We start from the raw sequence: 14,132 nt of genomic DNA, 5'->3' as shown, positions 1-14,132 counted from the left end.
ATGTGACGACGAGTTGCTTTGCTGCAGCCAGCCATTGGTGCACCACGTCCTGTCTGGCATCTAGAGTGTATGGCAGACTGACGCCACTGGCTCCTCTGCTCTTCTGAAGGCAGCTGGGAGCATCTTCACCACAGGGTTAAAAATATCCTGCCTGCAGTGATCAACTTACTCCTGGTGGTTTCTCAGGTGCTTCAGGTTTGCTAATGTGGGCAGGCAGTCATTATATTTCCCAGCCCTGCTGCTTTATCTTTGGCTTGCTGCTGCAGCAAACTCCGTGGCTTTGTTGTCTCTTTCCACTTCCTTCTTTATTGACATGCCCTTAAAACTCCATCACAGCCCTCTGTCTTCTCCTTTCAGATAGATAGCCTTGTGGAAAGCATCCAGATCCATGGAAACCTTTTCTACAGCTTGGTGTTTGCATCTCTTCTCACAACCCCGTTGAGATGCGGGGAGTAACACTTCCCTGAGGCCCAGAAAGGCTAAAGCAACTTGCGTCAGCTCAGACAGTATCCCAAGTCGCAGCCCAGAGACTTTCTCTCCCTTTCACAGACAGGGATTTAATTCATGTTGCTGAAATGGGCCTTCACGTGGAGTTTGGGTGTGGAACGCACAACTCGGAGCCTGAATTCTTGTTGGATCTTTTTATTAATTTCACTCTCTCCTTATGTGCGTCACTCTGGTTCTCTCGCATGCTGCTTGGCAGGGAGAATCCAGCCTTTCTGACCCCTCTGCTTTGCAGGTGGATGAAGACATTGCTCTCCAGTATCAGAAGGTCATGGCAGAGTGGAAAGCCTGTGAGGTGATAGTGAAGCAGCGAGAGAAGGAGTCGCACTGTGCCACCTTGGCTAAGTTTTCATCGGGCAGCAGCATCGACAGCCACGTCCAGCGACTGATCCACAGGGACTCCACCATCAGCAATGATGTGAGTAGCCTGTTGCATCTTCAGGGAGAAGTATTTGCCTGTCAAGTGATGGCAGAGGCTTGGTGCACAAGGCACAGCCTGTGTGTGGTCGGGAGCGGCATAATTCAGGCAGTCAAGGTTTCTGCTACGTTGGGTGGTTGAGGGGCTGTTTGGGGGGAAGGCGGAGAAAGAAGACATACACTGACCCTGATCCAAGCTGCACATGCACACTTAACCCGCATATGGTAATAAATAGATGTTTTACTAGCCAGTGATTATATATTGCACTGATGTACCTGCATACCCCTCTGATTTGCCAAACTAACGGCTCTGTTTTTTGTTTTCCTCCTACCTACCAATTGTCAGGTATTCATCTCTGTAGATGAAATGGACTCAGCAGAACGAGACTTAAAGGGCCAGGACGACCCTTCTTTGACTGTGGTGAACGTGGATACACCAACAGCAGTTGCTGCAGTAGAGCAGCAGTCGGTAGAATTTGATTCTCCTGACTCTGGGCTGCCTTCTTCTCGGAACTACTCTGTAGCTTCAGGCATCCTCTCCAGCATCGATGACGGGCAGAGCATCTGCTTTGAAGATGGGGTAGAAGAAGAAACGAGCATGGACTTGGAAAGAACAGATCTGGACACAGTCCATGCTCAGAAAGCCGGGTTGGTGGCCATAGAGGCTCAGGATTCCATACCGGAGGAACAGCTGTGCTCCCAGCTGGATTATTTAACATCTGGAGTGGATCTTGCTGCTGTTTGTGCTGCGTCCTATACAGTAGGTCGCGCTCCCTTAAAGTCTGTAGAGTGCTCTTCTTTGAGTGATCCCTAGGGTGTCTCAGCTATTCTTCTAGACAGGGTTTAGTGAGGATAAGCCACAACCACAACCTTACACCCAGGTAGCAGGAGGGTAAATTAGAGTCCCTGCCTCCAGATCTGTCCTGCTCATCTTGCTTCTGGATTGAAGCCAGAACTCAGAGCATTTTCTCTACGCCCAGTTGTAGCATAGCCAGAACCTCAAGGGAACAGCTTAGATTCCAAAACCACCTGATGCAAAAACAAATCCTTACCCTAGTATTGCACCATCACGGCTCCTGGATATTACTATTGCTCTCAGTGGATTAGGCTTCAGGCTCCAAGGCTTCCCCTGGTCACCCATTAACAGACCCCCTGTTGGAACGGGGTGTGTTTGGTACGGTCACCACTGCCAGCAGGTGTGTTACAGTGGAGACTTAGCAGCAGGCAGGTATATGGATGCTCTGATCATGCCTACAAGGTACTTATACATATGAAAGATGCCCGGAAGTGTAATAGGTGTTATAGGCTTTGTTGTACAGGCAAACTAATGCCGTGCCAAGTGTGACCCACATCAAATCTCAGCTTGCTGCAAGATCTCTGCTTTGCTAAAATCCCTTCATCCCTGCTGAACTGAGCAGAGCCAGGAAGTCCACGCTGGTGCCAGTGTTGTGGGCTGATCTCTGCCAGCTGGGCCTTGCAGCAATTTGGGGCTCCTAGAAGCTGCTCTAAACTCTGCCAGTTGGCTCCCAAGTCACACCACCAGCATGCTCAAGCCTGTTCCCCCAGCCTGGTCCCCACTGCAGTGGTGGGGAGAGGATAGGAACCAGGGAAGCCAGATCTACTCCAGCTTCAAGCTCAGTAGTGGTAACAGTGGCACTACTACACAGCTCCGGTGTAGCACTTGTCTTCTCTAGATCTCAAAGAAGGTTCATGGGAACTCTTGGTTGGCAGGATCTGAGAGTCTTCTTGCTTCTTAATTCAGGTTAATCTCTGGAAGTGTTTTTTTTTTTTAACTGCAAGTCTAACACATGCATCTCTCTTCTAGATAGAATTACTGGACACAGTTGCCTTAAATCTGCATAGAATTGATAAAGACGTCCAGAGGTGTGATCGGAACTACTGGTATTTTACTGCTGATAACCTGGAGAAGCTCAGAAATGTCATGTGCAGGTAACACCATTTGCAAATGAGACTCTTCTTTCATTGACTTCCAATTAGATTGGGTCAATAACAGTTATAGACGTTTTCTTCTTTCCTCTCCCTTGGGAGTGGCAAAAGTCTACCAGAAGAGAAGGTCAGGGTAGGGCAAATGGTCTGGGTACCACTCTGGGGACTCCAATTCTGAACTCCAGCAAAGACTCCATCTCACCTTAAGTCACTTAATTCATGCAGTCTTAGTTTCCCCACCTGTATGATGGAGAGATAAAGAGCCCTGCTTTACAGGGCTTGTGTCAGGATTGTGAGGGGCACGAATGTTAGAGCAATAGTGTCTGTTTTCAGATGAAAACCCCTCAAGTATCTTCACCCACTGGGAAGAATTGAAATCAATGGGGAGCAAAGCATCCCAGGTGCTTTTGAAAGTCTGACTAGGCTCGTATCAGCAGGTGACAGATACATGTCCCATGAAAAATCTGATGTTTCGGTTTCAAAACATGAAGCCAGCACCAATTAAGGCCCAGTAAATATCTGTGCCATGGCTTCCAGGTAGCATTTTTTCTACCCTCAGATGTTAGACTCAGGTGCTACAAGCTCCATTCTGGCCAGGGCTCCAAGTTTGCCTGTCCCCCTGGTTCGGGTAGACTGGAGGCCAGACACTGCAGTTGTCTGAGGTTGCTGCTGTCTTGTTTTGGTGAATTTGTGTTTTTAGTCCATGGCAAAAGGGGAGGAGAAAAATGTTCAAAAGCTGCTTGAAGCCCAGGAGCACAAGCCCCAGTAGAAGCCGGTGATTCTGCTTTTGGAAAACGGGGCAGCATTTTGGGGAAAAAGCTCCTTTTGTAGAAGTCGAAATGCATTATGTGCTTTCAGCAGTCCCCTCACCCAGTGGCCAGAGGCACTGGCCCTCTGCGCACCGTCTTCCAGCCCAGTATCAAGCCAGGCAGAGATGATGGTGCCCTGTGACTTACGTGTGGCTCTTCCCTCATGGAGAACTCCCAGGGAATGTGTTATGGGTTTGGGGGGATATCCTGTAAAACAGAGAGGGGAAAAAACACACAGTCCTTGCTTGGGAATTCCCGAAATGGATTCACAGTCTCTGTTAAGTTCTCTAAGGTATTCCAAGGGATTTCTAGAGACTCCCATTTGTTTCGTCTTTGGGAAATTTTGGCCCCAGTTTTATATTCTTTAGAGACCGTGTCCTCTGAAGCCCTCCAGTGGAAGCTGGCATTCTGGTAGCCTGGCTGACTTATGAATAGCCCCCAGCAAGATGATTTGCACGAGGTCTCCTAGCATCTCTTGTTTCTTTCCTCTGCAGTTATGTTTGGGAGCACCTCGACGTTGGCTACGTTCAAGGCATGTGCGATCTCCTGGCTCCTCTCATGGTCATACTCGACAGTGGTAAGGAGGCAGAGCTGCCTCGTAAGGCTTGGTCACTGGTACAGATTAGGCAGATGAGCCCTTTAAACCCTGAGCTGGGAACTGCAGGACAGTCTGTGTAAATGCTACCTCACCAGCAGAAAGCCTGCAGGGATTGAGTTGTCTGCTCATGCACAATCACTGATATGACTAACACCCGCAACTTAAGGATTCCCTGGTTAGTTTTTTTGTGGCTTCCAGCCAAAGTTCAACCCAGTTCGCAAGCCAGTAGTATTTCTGCAGCTGCAGGCTCAGCAGGTGATCTAATTAACCCAGTGGCTAGACTCTTTTTGCTTCAAGCAAGAGGGGTTTTGCAATCAGCACATAGACTATGGTGCCCTAGCTAATATTTTAACCCAGCACCAGATACAGAGGAAATAACTGAGTTGGAAGGAGAAAGCTACCCCTTCCCCAGCTCCATCACGTTTCCTTTCAAGTTACTGCCTTGTCCAGCTCAAAACGTGAGATCCCCAGCATTGCAACGTGCTAAGCCATACCATTTCTTTGCCTCCATAGATCAGCTGGCATACAGCTGCTTCAGCCACCTGATGAAGAGAATGAGCCAGAACTTCCCCAACGGTGGTGCTATGGACACACACTTTGCCAACATGCGCTCCCTAATCCAGGTGAGGATTCATGACCCCTGTTCGAGGTGGGAGAGGCAAGCATGCCTTAGTTCCCACCATCTCGATCCTGGTCTCATGTCACAGGGAGAGGCAGAAGCAGCACAGGACAGCAGCAGTGCCTGGTCACCTGCCTGTGTGCTGGGAGTTGTTGGGTTTACACAACACAACAGGTACCACACATCTGTCAGTCACATGCATAAAGTCAGTCAACCAATTCTTACCATAACTTGACAGGTGGACACCCCCCACACACACATCTCTGTGCCAACTATGAAAAGGAACAGTGAAGTTCAGATGCCTTAGGCCCAGCCAGCAGAAAGTGGGCGTAGGGGCAGCCTAAAGAGCAGTTGAAGAGAAGGCACCAGTTTAGCTTTCTTTGGACTTGTAGAGAGCGTGGATTGATGGCATTGCTGTCCTTGGGAGATCCATTCCATTGCAAGACAGACCAGGGATAGGGGAGGCTAGAACCTTGGCTGGGCCCAGCGTCCTTGTGTGATCTCAAGGAAATCACCTGGCAGGGAGTGAGTGAGTGAATGTGCAAGAGAGAGAGAGAGACTAACCCCCCTTCACCCCACAGCTGGAGGAATAAAATGAGAACCTTTTGAAGAAAAGGCCACCCACACTACATCCGTGCTCAGTTTCCAGGGTAACTCGATTACAAAATGTTTTGGTCTTCTCAGATATGCTGAATTATTTTGAACACTGAACTCCATTTACTCTCTAACCATTTATTAGATGTAGTTAGTGACCCCTATAGTGGAGTGACAATAAAATAAATGGTCACACACTTCTATGAAGGTTACTTGTATAAATTGTATACAGCAGGGTGTAATGTAATTGCTGAGATAAGCCTTAGCACATGTTGTACTCCAAAGGAAGCGATTGATGCTACAAAGGATAAAGGTGTGGTGTGAAGGAATATAGGTAGTTTTCAATAAATTTCACAGCAGCTGCAATGTACTTGCTGCGTGGACAAACCCTGGTGGGCAGTATTTCTGCACGTTTGTTCAGGAGCTTGAGCACTACATTTTTCATCAATTCAGTTTCACCACGCTTGGCAAACCCCAGGTTCCTCTCCTGCACTTCCGTCTATAAGGGTGGGTCGCTGTGTCCTAAGAGCCCTGTCAGCATAAGCACATCCATTGTCTGTGCATTCACCGCAGATTTCCCTTGTTAACTTGTAACTTTAGTAGACAAAACTGGTTAGTTTTAGGGTAGAACAGGGGAAACCATACTCCCCACACACTGTTTACACAGTTCTTTAAGTTGGATATTTGTTCTTTACACATTGAGGTTTTGCTTTGTGGTAAATTTGAGTCTGCTCTTTAACTTCTTTGTCTGAGTTGATACTAATGACCATTTAGCCTCTTTGCCTGCACATGCTTAGAAGTCAGAGTATGCCATGATCTGAGCGTAGTAGGTATGGAACAGGTGGCCCCTATTTATTTAAATATAAATACCTTTCCATTAAATATAAAAGCCTCAGATTAAGCCACAGAAACGCAGCTCGCTGTTCCACAAAACACGTGGGTCCCAAACAAGTTTTTGTCATGCGTAACCCAAGTAAAACAACATGAAAAGTTTTAGCAGTTTTGCTTTGCTCAGCACAGCCCTCTCGATACCCAAGCTGGAGTCTGTCCTGCACACGTTATTGCATGCAGAAGGTAGCACCATCGCTATCGACAGTCACAGGCAATAAGCTGATGCTGTAAATGCCGTGCTGCGTATTTGTAGCAAGTTGTACCGTATGGGGCGCCCCCATCATTCAGCCCTGGTCCGGTGGGGTAATTGCTCAGTCCAAACATAGTGCTTTCAGAACAAAGCCTGGCACGTTTGGTCTGACGGGCCAGGTGAGCAGGTCTGTTGGAATAGACCCTGTGCAGCAGGATTTGGCGCTTGATTTAGATATCTGTCTGGTGTACCGGGGTTTCATGGCAGTGGTTGGATTAGGCAGTGCAGGGTCAGAGGGAAGCCCAATGGGCTCCCAACAGATTCGAGCCTCGGACACTGCTGCTGCCAGACGGGATGCTGAAATGTAACTGTTTGCATTTCAGATTTTGGACTCCGAGCTCTTTGAGCTGATGCACCAGAACGGAGACTACACTCACTTCTACTTCTGCTATCGCTGGTTCCTGCTTGATTTTAAGAGAGGTAATACCCTGAGCCTAAATGCATTTGTTAGGACCAGGGTCTCTTATCTGTATTACAGTAGTGGGTAAGAGCCTCAGGCAAAACTGAGCTCCCTTTGTGCTGTGTATTCTGCATATGTACCAGAGATGGCCAAACCAGAGGGGAGGGGAAACTGAGGCACAGAGTTGGAGGGACTTGCCGAAGGCAGCTGAGGAGCAGAGCTGGGTGTGGCACCCAAATCTCCACAATCCCAGTCCACTGGACTGCGCGGCTGTGCGTCACACACACGCACACCTGGTGTTCTCGGAGGACGGGGGATTGCAGGCTTTGGTTTTGCTGTTATGTACTGGAGTGATTTTGCTTTGCACTAATACTCTTCATACTACAGACTTCTCACAAATCCTTAGCGTGAGTGCACATCTCACCTTTTGCTAGTCATGCTTTGCTTTCCTTTTGCATCCTGAAAGAAAAGCGGTCCTGGAGTTCCACTTGCTCTCCCAGTCAGCTTCTGATCTTCGTGCTAATGCACAGTGCTGTCTGATTGCATGGTATTGCAGGGGGATGTCTAACTCCTCCCCCTAAACAAGTTTTTCTGTGTCATTATAGGCGGTTGTGTATTCATAATCTGTAAAATACTTATTAATTCTGCAAAATGTATTACAAAAGGGAGGACCGAAGTAATTGTAAAATGTACATAGTTTGTAAGCCCAACAATTAACCCGTATAACCATGAAAAAGCAGATTTTGCTACTGTTTTACACGGGAGTAAGAGAATCTGACCCTGCAGAACTTCTAGCACTGTAGAGTTTTGTATAAAGCTTAGAAAACATTTGGGGGAGAGAAAGAAAAAGGTCAGCTTGAATAATCTTGAATAATAAGCTCCAGTCATCTCAAATGATAACAACCTGATGCTCTTGTGATGTTTATTCCCATTCAGAATTGTTGTACGAGGATGTATTTACAGTGTGGGAAGTTATTTGGGCAGCAAAGCACATCTCTTCAGAACATTTTGTCCTTTTCATTGCCTTAGCACTGGTGGAGGTCTATCGAGAGATTATCCGTGATAACAACATGGACTTCACCGATATCATCAAGTTTTTTAATGGTAAGAAACTTTTAAAGTCATTTGGTAAAAGCAGCTTATGTTGTGTTTTGCCCTATGCGCTTTGCTATTACTGGCTGCTGAGATTTTTCTACACGTACATATGTGCGGACACGCGTAACTGGGTATCAATATAGATTCACGTACGTGGGTGTATCTACACCTATAGATACCAGCATATGTATCTAGGGATATCATGAATACCTGTCTGTACTTGAGATATCTGTGCAACCAGGCCCAGCCTTTAGTAACTGAAAATGCTGGACTGACGCACGCACCTTGCTCTAGGGCTTCCCACGGAGCAGGCAGCATTTATAGCTACATTTTGAGGCACAGACTGCCATCCAGAGAAACCAGTGCTTTGCTGAACAAGAGCCCTAGACACGTCCTGTTTAAGGCAGCTGATATCAGTCGTGCTGTGAAAGCTTTGGTGCTGGGATCATGGGCCTTGATTTGGCCATTAACACGAACGCCTACAGCTGTGTCCAGCTGTTAGCCAGCCCCCCCTGCCCCGCTCTGTCTTGGCACCTTGTGAGAGTTTGCACACGTTTGGTGGCAGCGAAGACTCCCTGGGCACGGTGCCTATGCCCTTGGCTGTGAGGGTTTTGCCTGGGACAAGGAGGATTAGCAGGTGGGGTCAGGCTCCTTGGGTCTTTAGCACCAAGGGATTAGTGTGGGGTTTATGGCACGCAACACATTTCAAATGCTGCAAGACCCCTGGTGGGCAATTCTGAATGCTCGTCTGTTCTCCCATCTAGAAATGGCCGAGCATCACAACGCCCAGGAAATCCTCAAGATCGCAAGAGACCTCGTCTACAAAGTGCAAACGCTGATCGAGAACAAGTGACGGCAGATGTGGAGAGAACGGTCACGGAGCTGCCACGGGCCTGTGCAAACTGTGCAATGAAGCTGTTCTTTGAACACACTTCAAACAACATTTTAATTGCATCTTCCATGTAATGTATAAGTATTCCAGAGGTCTGTAAGAGAGACATTTAAAGCCGATTTCCCCCGGAGATGAGGTTGGCTTGATCGTCCTTGTTGCTCTCACTTGGTATTTTAAAGGAAAAAATCTTTTTTCATTCTGCCCTTTTCTTAGGCTCTAGAAGTGTCCATCTCTGCGTTTGAGCTATTGAGGGGATTTTGTTTGTGGGAGGCTTTGTATTTATTGACCTCATACCTCTGTAATGCCCTGGGAATCAGTTGTGTTCACCCAAAATCTCCTACACATTCAGAGTTAAGGCCTGTTGAAGTGTACAAACAGCCCTTAGTAAAGCAAATGCCATAGACTGGGCATGTAGGATACAAGAAGAGAGGCGCTGGCTCCCACCTGTTAGAGCATATTTTGGCCGTAGAAGTACAAAGGCCCATGTATAGATGCAGCATTTAAAGGTGGATCAGGTTAGAAGTCCAAGAGCTGAGATCATGCTCAATGTGCTACCTCCCCTAGGACCAGAAAGAAAACCCCACCTGAATAATAGGTAGACCCTGATGTCCACACTTGGGCACAACTCTTAGATCAGTGAACACCTGAACCAAGGTGCTGCCCCCATACCTGCTAGGGTGAGCTTGAAGGCAAAGCCCAGTGTCAAGTCAGTCCCTGAAACTACCTTCATGCCATCAGGGACCTCAGTCAAACACTTAACTCTACCAAGGACAAGCTACACGTTGATCCACAGCAGCTCCTGGCAGTATGAAGTTATCCAGGCCTGGGAGTGTTGGGTGATCTTAGACCAAAGACTTTCCTGCACTCCGATGGCACCCTATTAAATTCAGTGGGACAAGGAATAGTAGCAACAGCAGAAGAGGTTTGCAGCGGGGGTGGGGGGTGCTTTAGTGTGTCCAACTTCCACCCTAGAGGCACTAGCTTCTTTACCCCATTTCTCAGAGATGAAAGCAGTGGCTGTTAGGGTGTCTTTCTTTGTTAGTCCCCCTAGGAAGTGTCCTGGATTTGATTTTCATCTAGGTATGGGCAGTTTCCAGAGTAGCCAAATATCTCTTGTTCCAGCCTTTACTTCATTGCATTTAACCCCAAACTTCCCTTAGTTGTTAGCAGGTCTTACAGAGGCTCTGCTCCCCTCAGTTTCCTGGTTGTAGGGGTGACATGACACTCGCTCTTTCAGGAGCAAATACCAGCTGCTGCTAGGAGCTCCAGCAGTTTTACCACCAGAGGAGCTGTCCCAAGTCTCTAGTTGAACAGTAGCTTTATTTCAGGCTGTTAAATATCTACGTGATAGCACTGTGACCATCTACACTAGATTACACGCATGGATCCCAGATGGACTACAAGAAGGATTCAAGTAGGCCGGTTAAAGAATGAGTAATGCAGACAGCAGCAGACACATAGATACTTTTAGCAAAAGTTCAGGTACCCAAATGATTTAGGCACACATCATTCAGGCACTTGTGGAGAGGAAAAAAAAAAAAATCATGCCCATGCCATTGTGTCTCATTACGGAAGATGGCCGAGGCTTTTTGCAATTTAGTTAAGTTTGCTTCTGAACCAGAAGCCATGGCCTGAAAGATCACGTGAATCTTGGAGCTGAACCTTGTAGCCCAGTTTTTATACCCTTCTGTTACCTTTTCAGAGGAGGATGTTGAAAAGTTCAGTGTGGGCCAGGGGGCTGGCCCCGTGCCGGCGAGAACACTGGGCACTCGGGAAACTCCTCCAGGAAGAACGAATCCAACTTAAATGACCTTTCACAGGCTGTTTCCTAGGAGAGGAGCAACAGTGAGCTCTGACATTCCTGCAAGTGTTTTCAGCTGCGGGATTAACAGGGCCAGAGTTTGCTCGCTTGGTATCCGCTCTTTGCTTGCATTGGCCACACAGTACAAGTCACTTGGGTTCAGCGTCATTCTCAAACAGGCTAAAATCCACAAGCGATTGAGTGTGAAGCCTGTCACTCCCCGTTAGCTTGTGCAGAGATGGACTGTGTGTTGCCAAAGAACAAACTGGTCCCCGCACGGGTTCCTCCAAGCTACGGTTTTACCATCACAAGTGCGGGCGGGGGGGCGGGACAGGACAAACTTTTCCCACAAGAAGCGTATCCTTCCCTGGTGCTAAGCTGTACAGCAAGACAGGCCGAGGCTTTAGTCCCCGTTCTGTTTTGTTTCCCTCTTTTGAAAACTAGGAGAGAGGCTTAGATACAAAGCTGAAGTCTGGCAAGCCTGCAGCGGGCTCCAGCCTCAGAAGGACCGGAGGGCACAGCTTTGAATGTGAGGCATTTTCAGTTCATAGGACCATAGGGCTGGCAGGCTTCTCCAAGGGTCTTCTAGCTCTGTCCCCTAGAGAGAGCCAGGTCCCACATCAGAGCACACACAGTACCAGAAAGTTCTGGCTTTGCAAGTTGGTTAGTCCTTGCCCGTCTTCACCCACCCTTTTGAGGTGAACCCGTGGTACTTGTATTAGCTACTTGGTCCCCGGAAGGCCACGTCTGCCAGGGCTGCCGACATGCTCAGGTTCACAGAGCCGGTAACCAGAACAGACTTTGCTGCAATAAGTGAGGAAGGCAAGGGGAATGTGGAAACCGCAAAGCTCTTCTGCATTGCTGAACCACAGGGGAGGGGAGGGGATGCTCTGTGCAGTTTGAAACGTCTTTGCAGTGCTCTGTTTCAGGATGGGCTGCTTCACTCCTTCAGGCCTAACGTGTACAGAGATCGCCCCCACCTGGGCTGCTCTGTCATGTGCTTGGGGGGCAAATCTGACAGCAAGTGTCAACCTACTCGAACTGTCCCAGTTTGACACACAACAGTGCAGCCATCACCCACCAGTCTCCTTTGCACAGGTGGGCACGTGTGTTTGGAAAGGCAAGACATACTCTTAAGTAGCAGCAAGCAGCAGGGTAGCAAGAGACAAGAAGGCCCCTGGCTGGCTCTTTCTGGCTGTTCCTCCGTCTCCAAATGTCTGGGACGAGCACTGAGAGGGGCTGCATAGAAATGTGTGCATGGGGCAGATGCAGCACGGCTCACTCAGCTTTCCCCTGGATCGCTGCCCCAGTCTTTCCGCCCACCCCATGTGCCAATACTGGTGGGGAAAGAAGAGTTTTATTATTATTACCATAGTTGTTATTATTGCTACTGGCAACAGTTGCTGGGAAGAAAGTTGCTTTGCAAGGCCAGTCCCCCTCACTCCCAGGCGTAGCCTCACTGCCTGCTGTGGGATTACTGACCTGAGTCAGGCGAGCTGGATTTGGGCCTGGAAAGTGTTTAGACTCTGCAGCTGCAGCGCAAGTCTCTGCAGCGCTCAAAGCAGCAAGTTAAGCAGGCCAGAATCTCTCAAACCATGAGCCTGCCCTGGGAAGATGCCGATGGATGTGGGAAAGGACGTGCAAATCTATGCTCTTGGGGGAAGGCTGCATCCTTGAATTTCAAGGCTGCCTCATAGTATTGCTGTCACATCTGCCCTGCCTGTGTGCCCAGGCTGGCAAGCCTCATTCAGGACTTTGCTAGATCTAGGGAGACATTTGTTCCACGCTCCTCACGGCAGCAGCCAAATGTGTTCGGAGCTGAGCCTTGCAGGCACAGGACAAAAAGCAGCGGTGCTGAAGACCTCTGCAGAAAGGGGCGACGTTGGACTGGGAGGGAGAAAACCCTAAGCCAAGAGTTGGGTGCCTGAGAAGCTCCACTGTGTAGCTGTTTGGGTGCGCTCACACTTCAGACCAAACACCCCACATGCGCATTGCTGGCATGCGAGCAGTTTCGACTCATCCCTATTTATAGTCGTGTGTCCAGTTGTTTTCTAGACCAGTGCATGGTTGCTGGAGGGTCTTGTTCAAAAAGCTGCCGTGTGTGTCCATTCGCTCATCTGAGAGGTGAAGCGCTCCCGCCCTCTGCCAGACCCCGACCGAGGCATCCACGTAAAAAACCCGAAGCGGCGGCACGGTTTTGTTTGGAGTGTACGATACGGCTCTTTACTATGTAAAAACAACTTTCTGCAAACTTGGTGGTATCTGGTATTATAACATTCTGCATTACCTGTATTTTATGAATATTGTGCATTGCCTTATTTATTTTTGCCAGGAGCAGACTATTTTCTCTTCATTGCTCAGACTTACTTATCTTTCAATGCAACGTATGAATAAACACGTACTGTCACGGCCGTCTGCGAGAGCTGGACACAGTCTGTTCCCCTCTCCCCATTCATCTCCCAAGCTGAGCAGAGAGCGTTAACCTTATGCCTCTGTATGAAGAGAGCGCATGAGATGCAATTAAGTTTCCACGCATAATCCACACTGGCCAATGTGCTGCGCCGCCTGTTTCAGAATAAGTAGGTCACTGCCAAATTGCTTTGGAAGGTTCCCCGAGTAGCCGATGGTAAATGCACAGTGGATGAAGCTTCCCGACAAGGCGCATGCGCTGCCCCCCCGGCCAGCCAGATCTCGGTGCTGAGCAAGGGGAGCAGCGTTTGCCAGTCTGGGGGGCAGGGCGCAGGCTTCTTGCAGTGGGAGGGGGAATACGACCCTCCCGTCCTACAGCAGCTGGTGGTTCAGCAAAACTACTGAGCTCAGGACACCTGCCCTTTCCCCTGCACCTTCCCTTTGCTCTCGGGTGCTAGTCCACTGAGCTGCCAAGTCTCTTACTGCCCCGCTTCTCCCACTATGTGAGGGAGGGGTCGGGGTTCGGTTTCGCTGTCCAGGCTGCGTCACGGTCCCAGCTTGGCTGCCTGCTTGTTTCTGGGTGTTGGCTTTGCTGAGGCTGTGCTGCCATGTTTTTGGCAGGATAACTCAGTCATGCTTGCTTACATGGAGCAAGGACTGCACGAGGTGCCTGAAATGGCTTACGGGCAGCTGCAAGGATCCCCACAGGATAGTTCCCGCTAGTCATTCATTCGGTCTTATATGTTCAATAGCAACGGAAATATAAACTCCATGGTTATGTGCACAGAGGGAGGATTTTGGTTGTCTTGCTGCTGCGGTTCCCATCTGATTTGGTCCCTCTGTCACAAAGTTTCCCTTTTCTCTGCTTTCAAGAAATTGAAAGCCAGGAGGAACGCCAGGCTCGCC

The 14,132-nt window shown here is 48.8% G+C and overlaps 1 protein-coding gene across 6 annotated transcripts in view; it reads left to right on the top strand.

Moving 5' to 3' along the window:
- Window positions 1-13,228, top strand: part of SGSM2 (small G protein signaling modulator 2) — a 110,231-nt gene extending 97,003 nt beyond the window's left edge. For 5 of the 6 annotated variants that reach the window (XM_090025242.1, XM_090025237.1, XM_090025241.1 and 2 more), the window contains 8 exons: window positions 740-922; window positions 1,268-1,681; window positions 2,747-2,871; window positions 4,172-4,254; window positions 4,789-4,898; window positions 6,953-7,049; window positions 7,966-8,133; window positions 8,889-13,228. In XM_090025242.1, the coding sequence (XP_089881368.1) occupies window positions 740-922; window positions 1,268-1,681; window positions 2,747-2,871; window positions 4,172-4,254; window positions 4,789-4,898; window positions 6,953-7,049; window positions 7,966-8,133; window positions 8,889-8,977 (1,269 nt within the window). In that variant the 3' untranslated portion in view covers window positions 8,978-13,228. The remainder of the gene's footprint in view (window positions 1-739; window positions 923-1,267; window positions 1,682-2,746; window positions 2,872-4,171; window positions 4,255-4,788; window positions 4,899-6,952; window positions 7,050-7,965; window positions 8,134-8,888) is intronic. The other variant, XM_090025240.1, reaches the window with a different exon arrangement.
- Window positions 13,229-14,132: the final 904 nt, after the last annotated feature.

Source organism: Crocodylus siamensis, chromosome 13 (assembly GCF_052110815.1).
Source record: "Crocodylus siamensis isolate JL-2025a chromosome 13, ASM5211081v1, whole genome shotgun sequence".
NCBI lineage: Eukaryota > Metazoa > Chordata > Crocodylia > Crocodylidae > Crocodylus > Crocodylus siamensis.
This window is presented reverse-complemented; position numbering and strand designations above follow the sequence as displayed.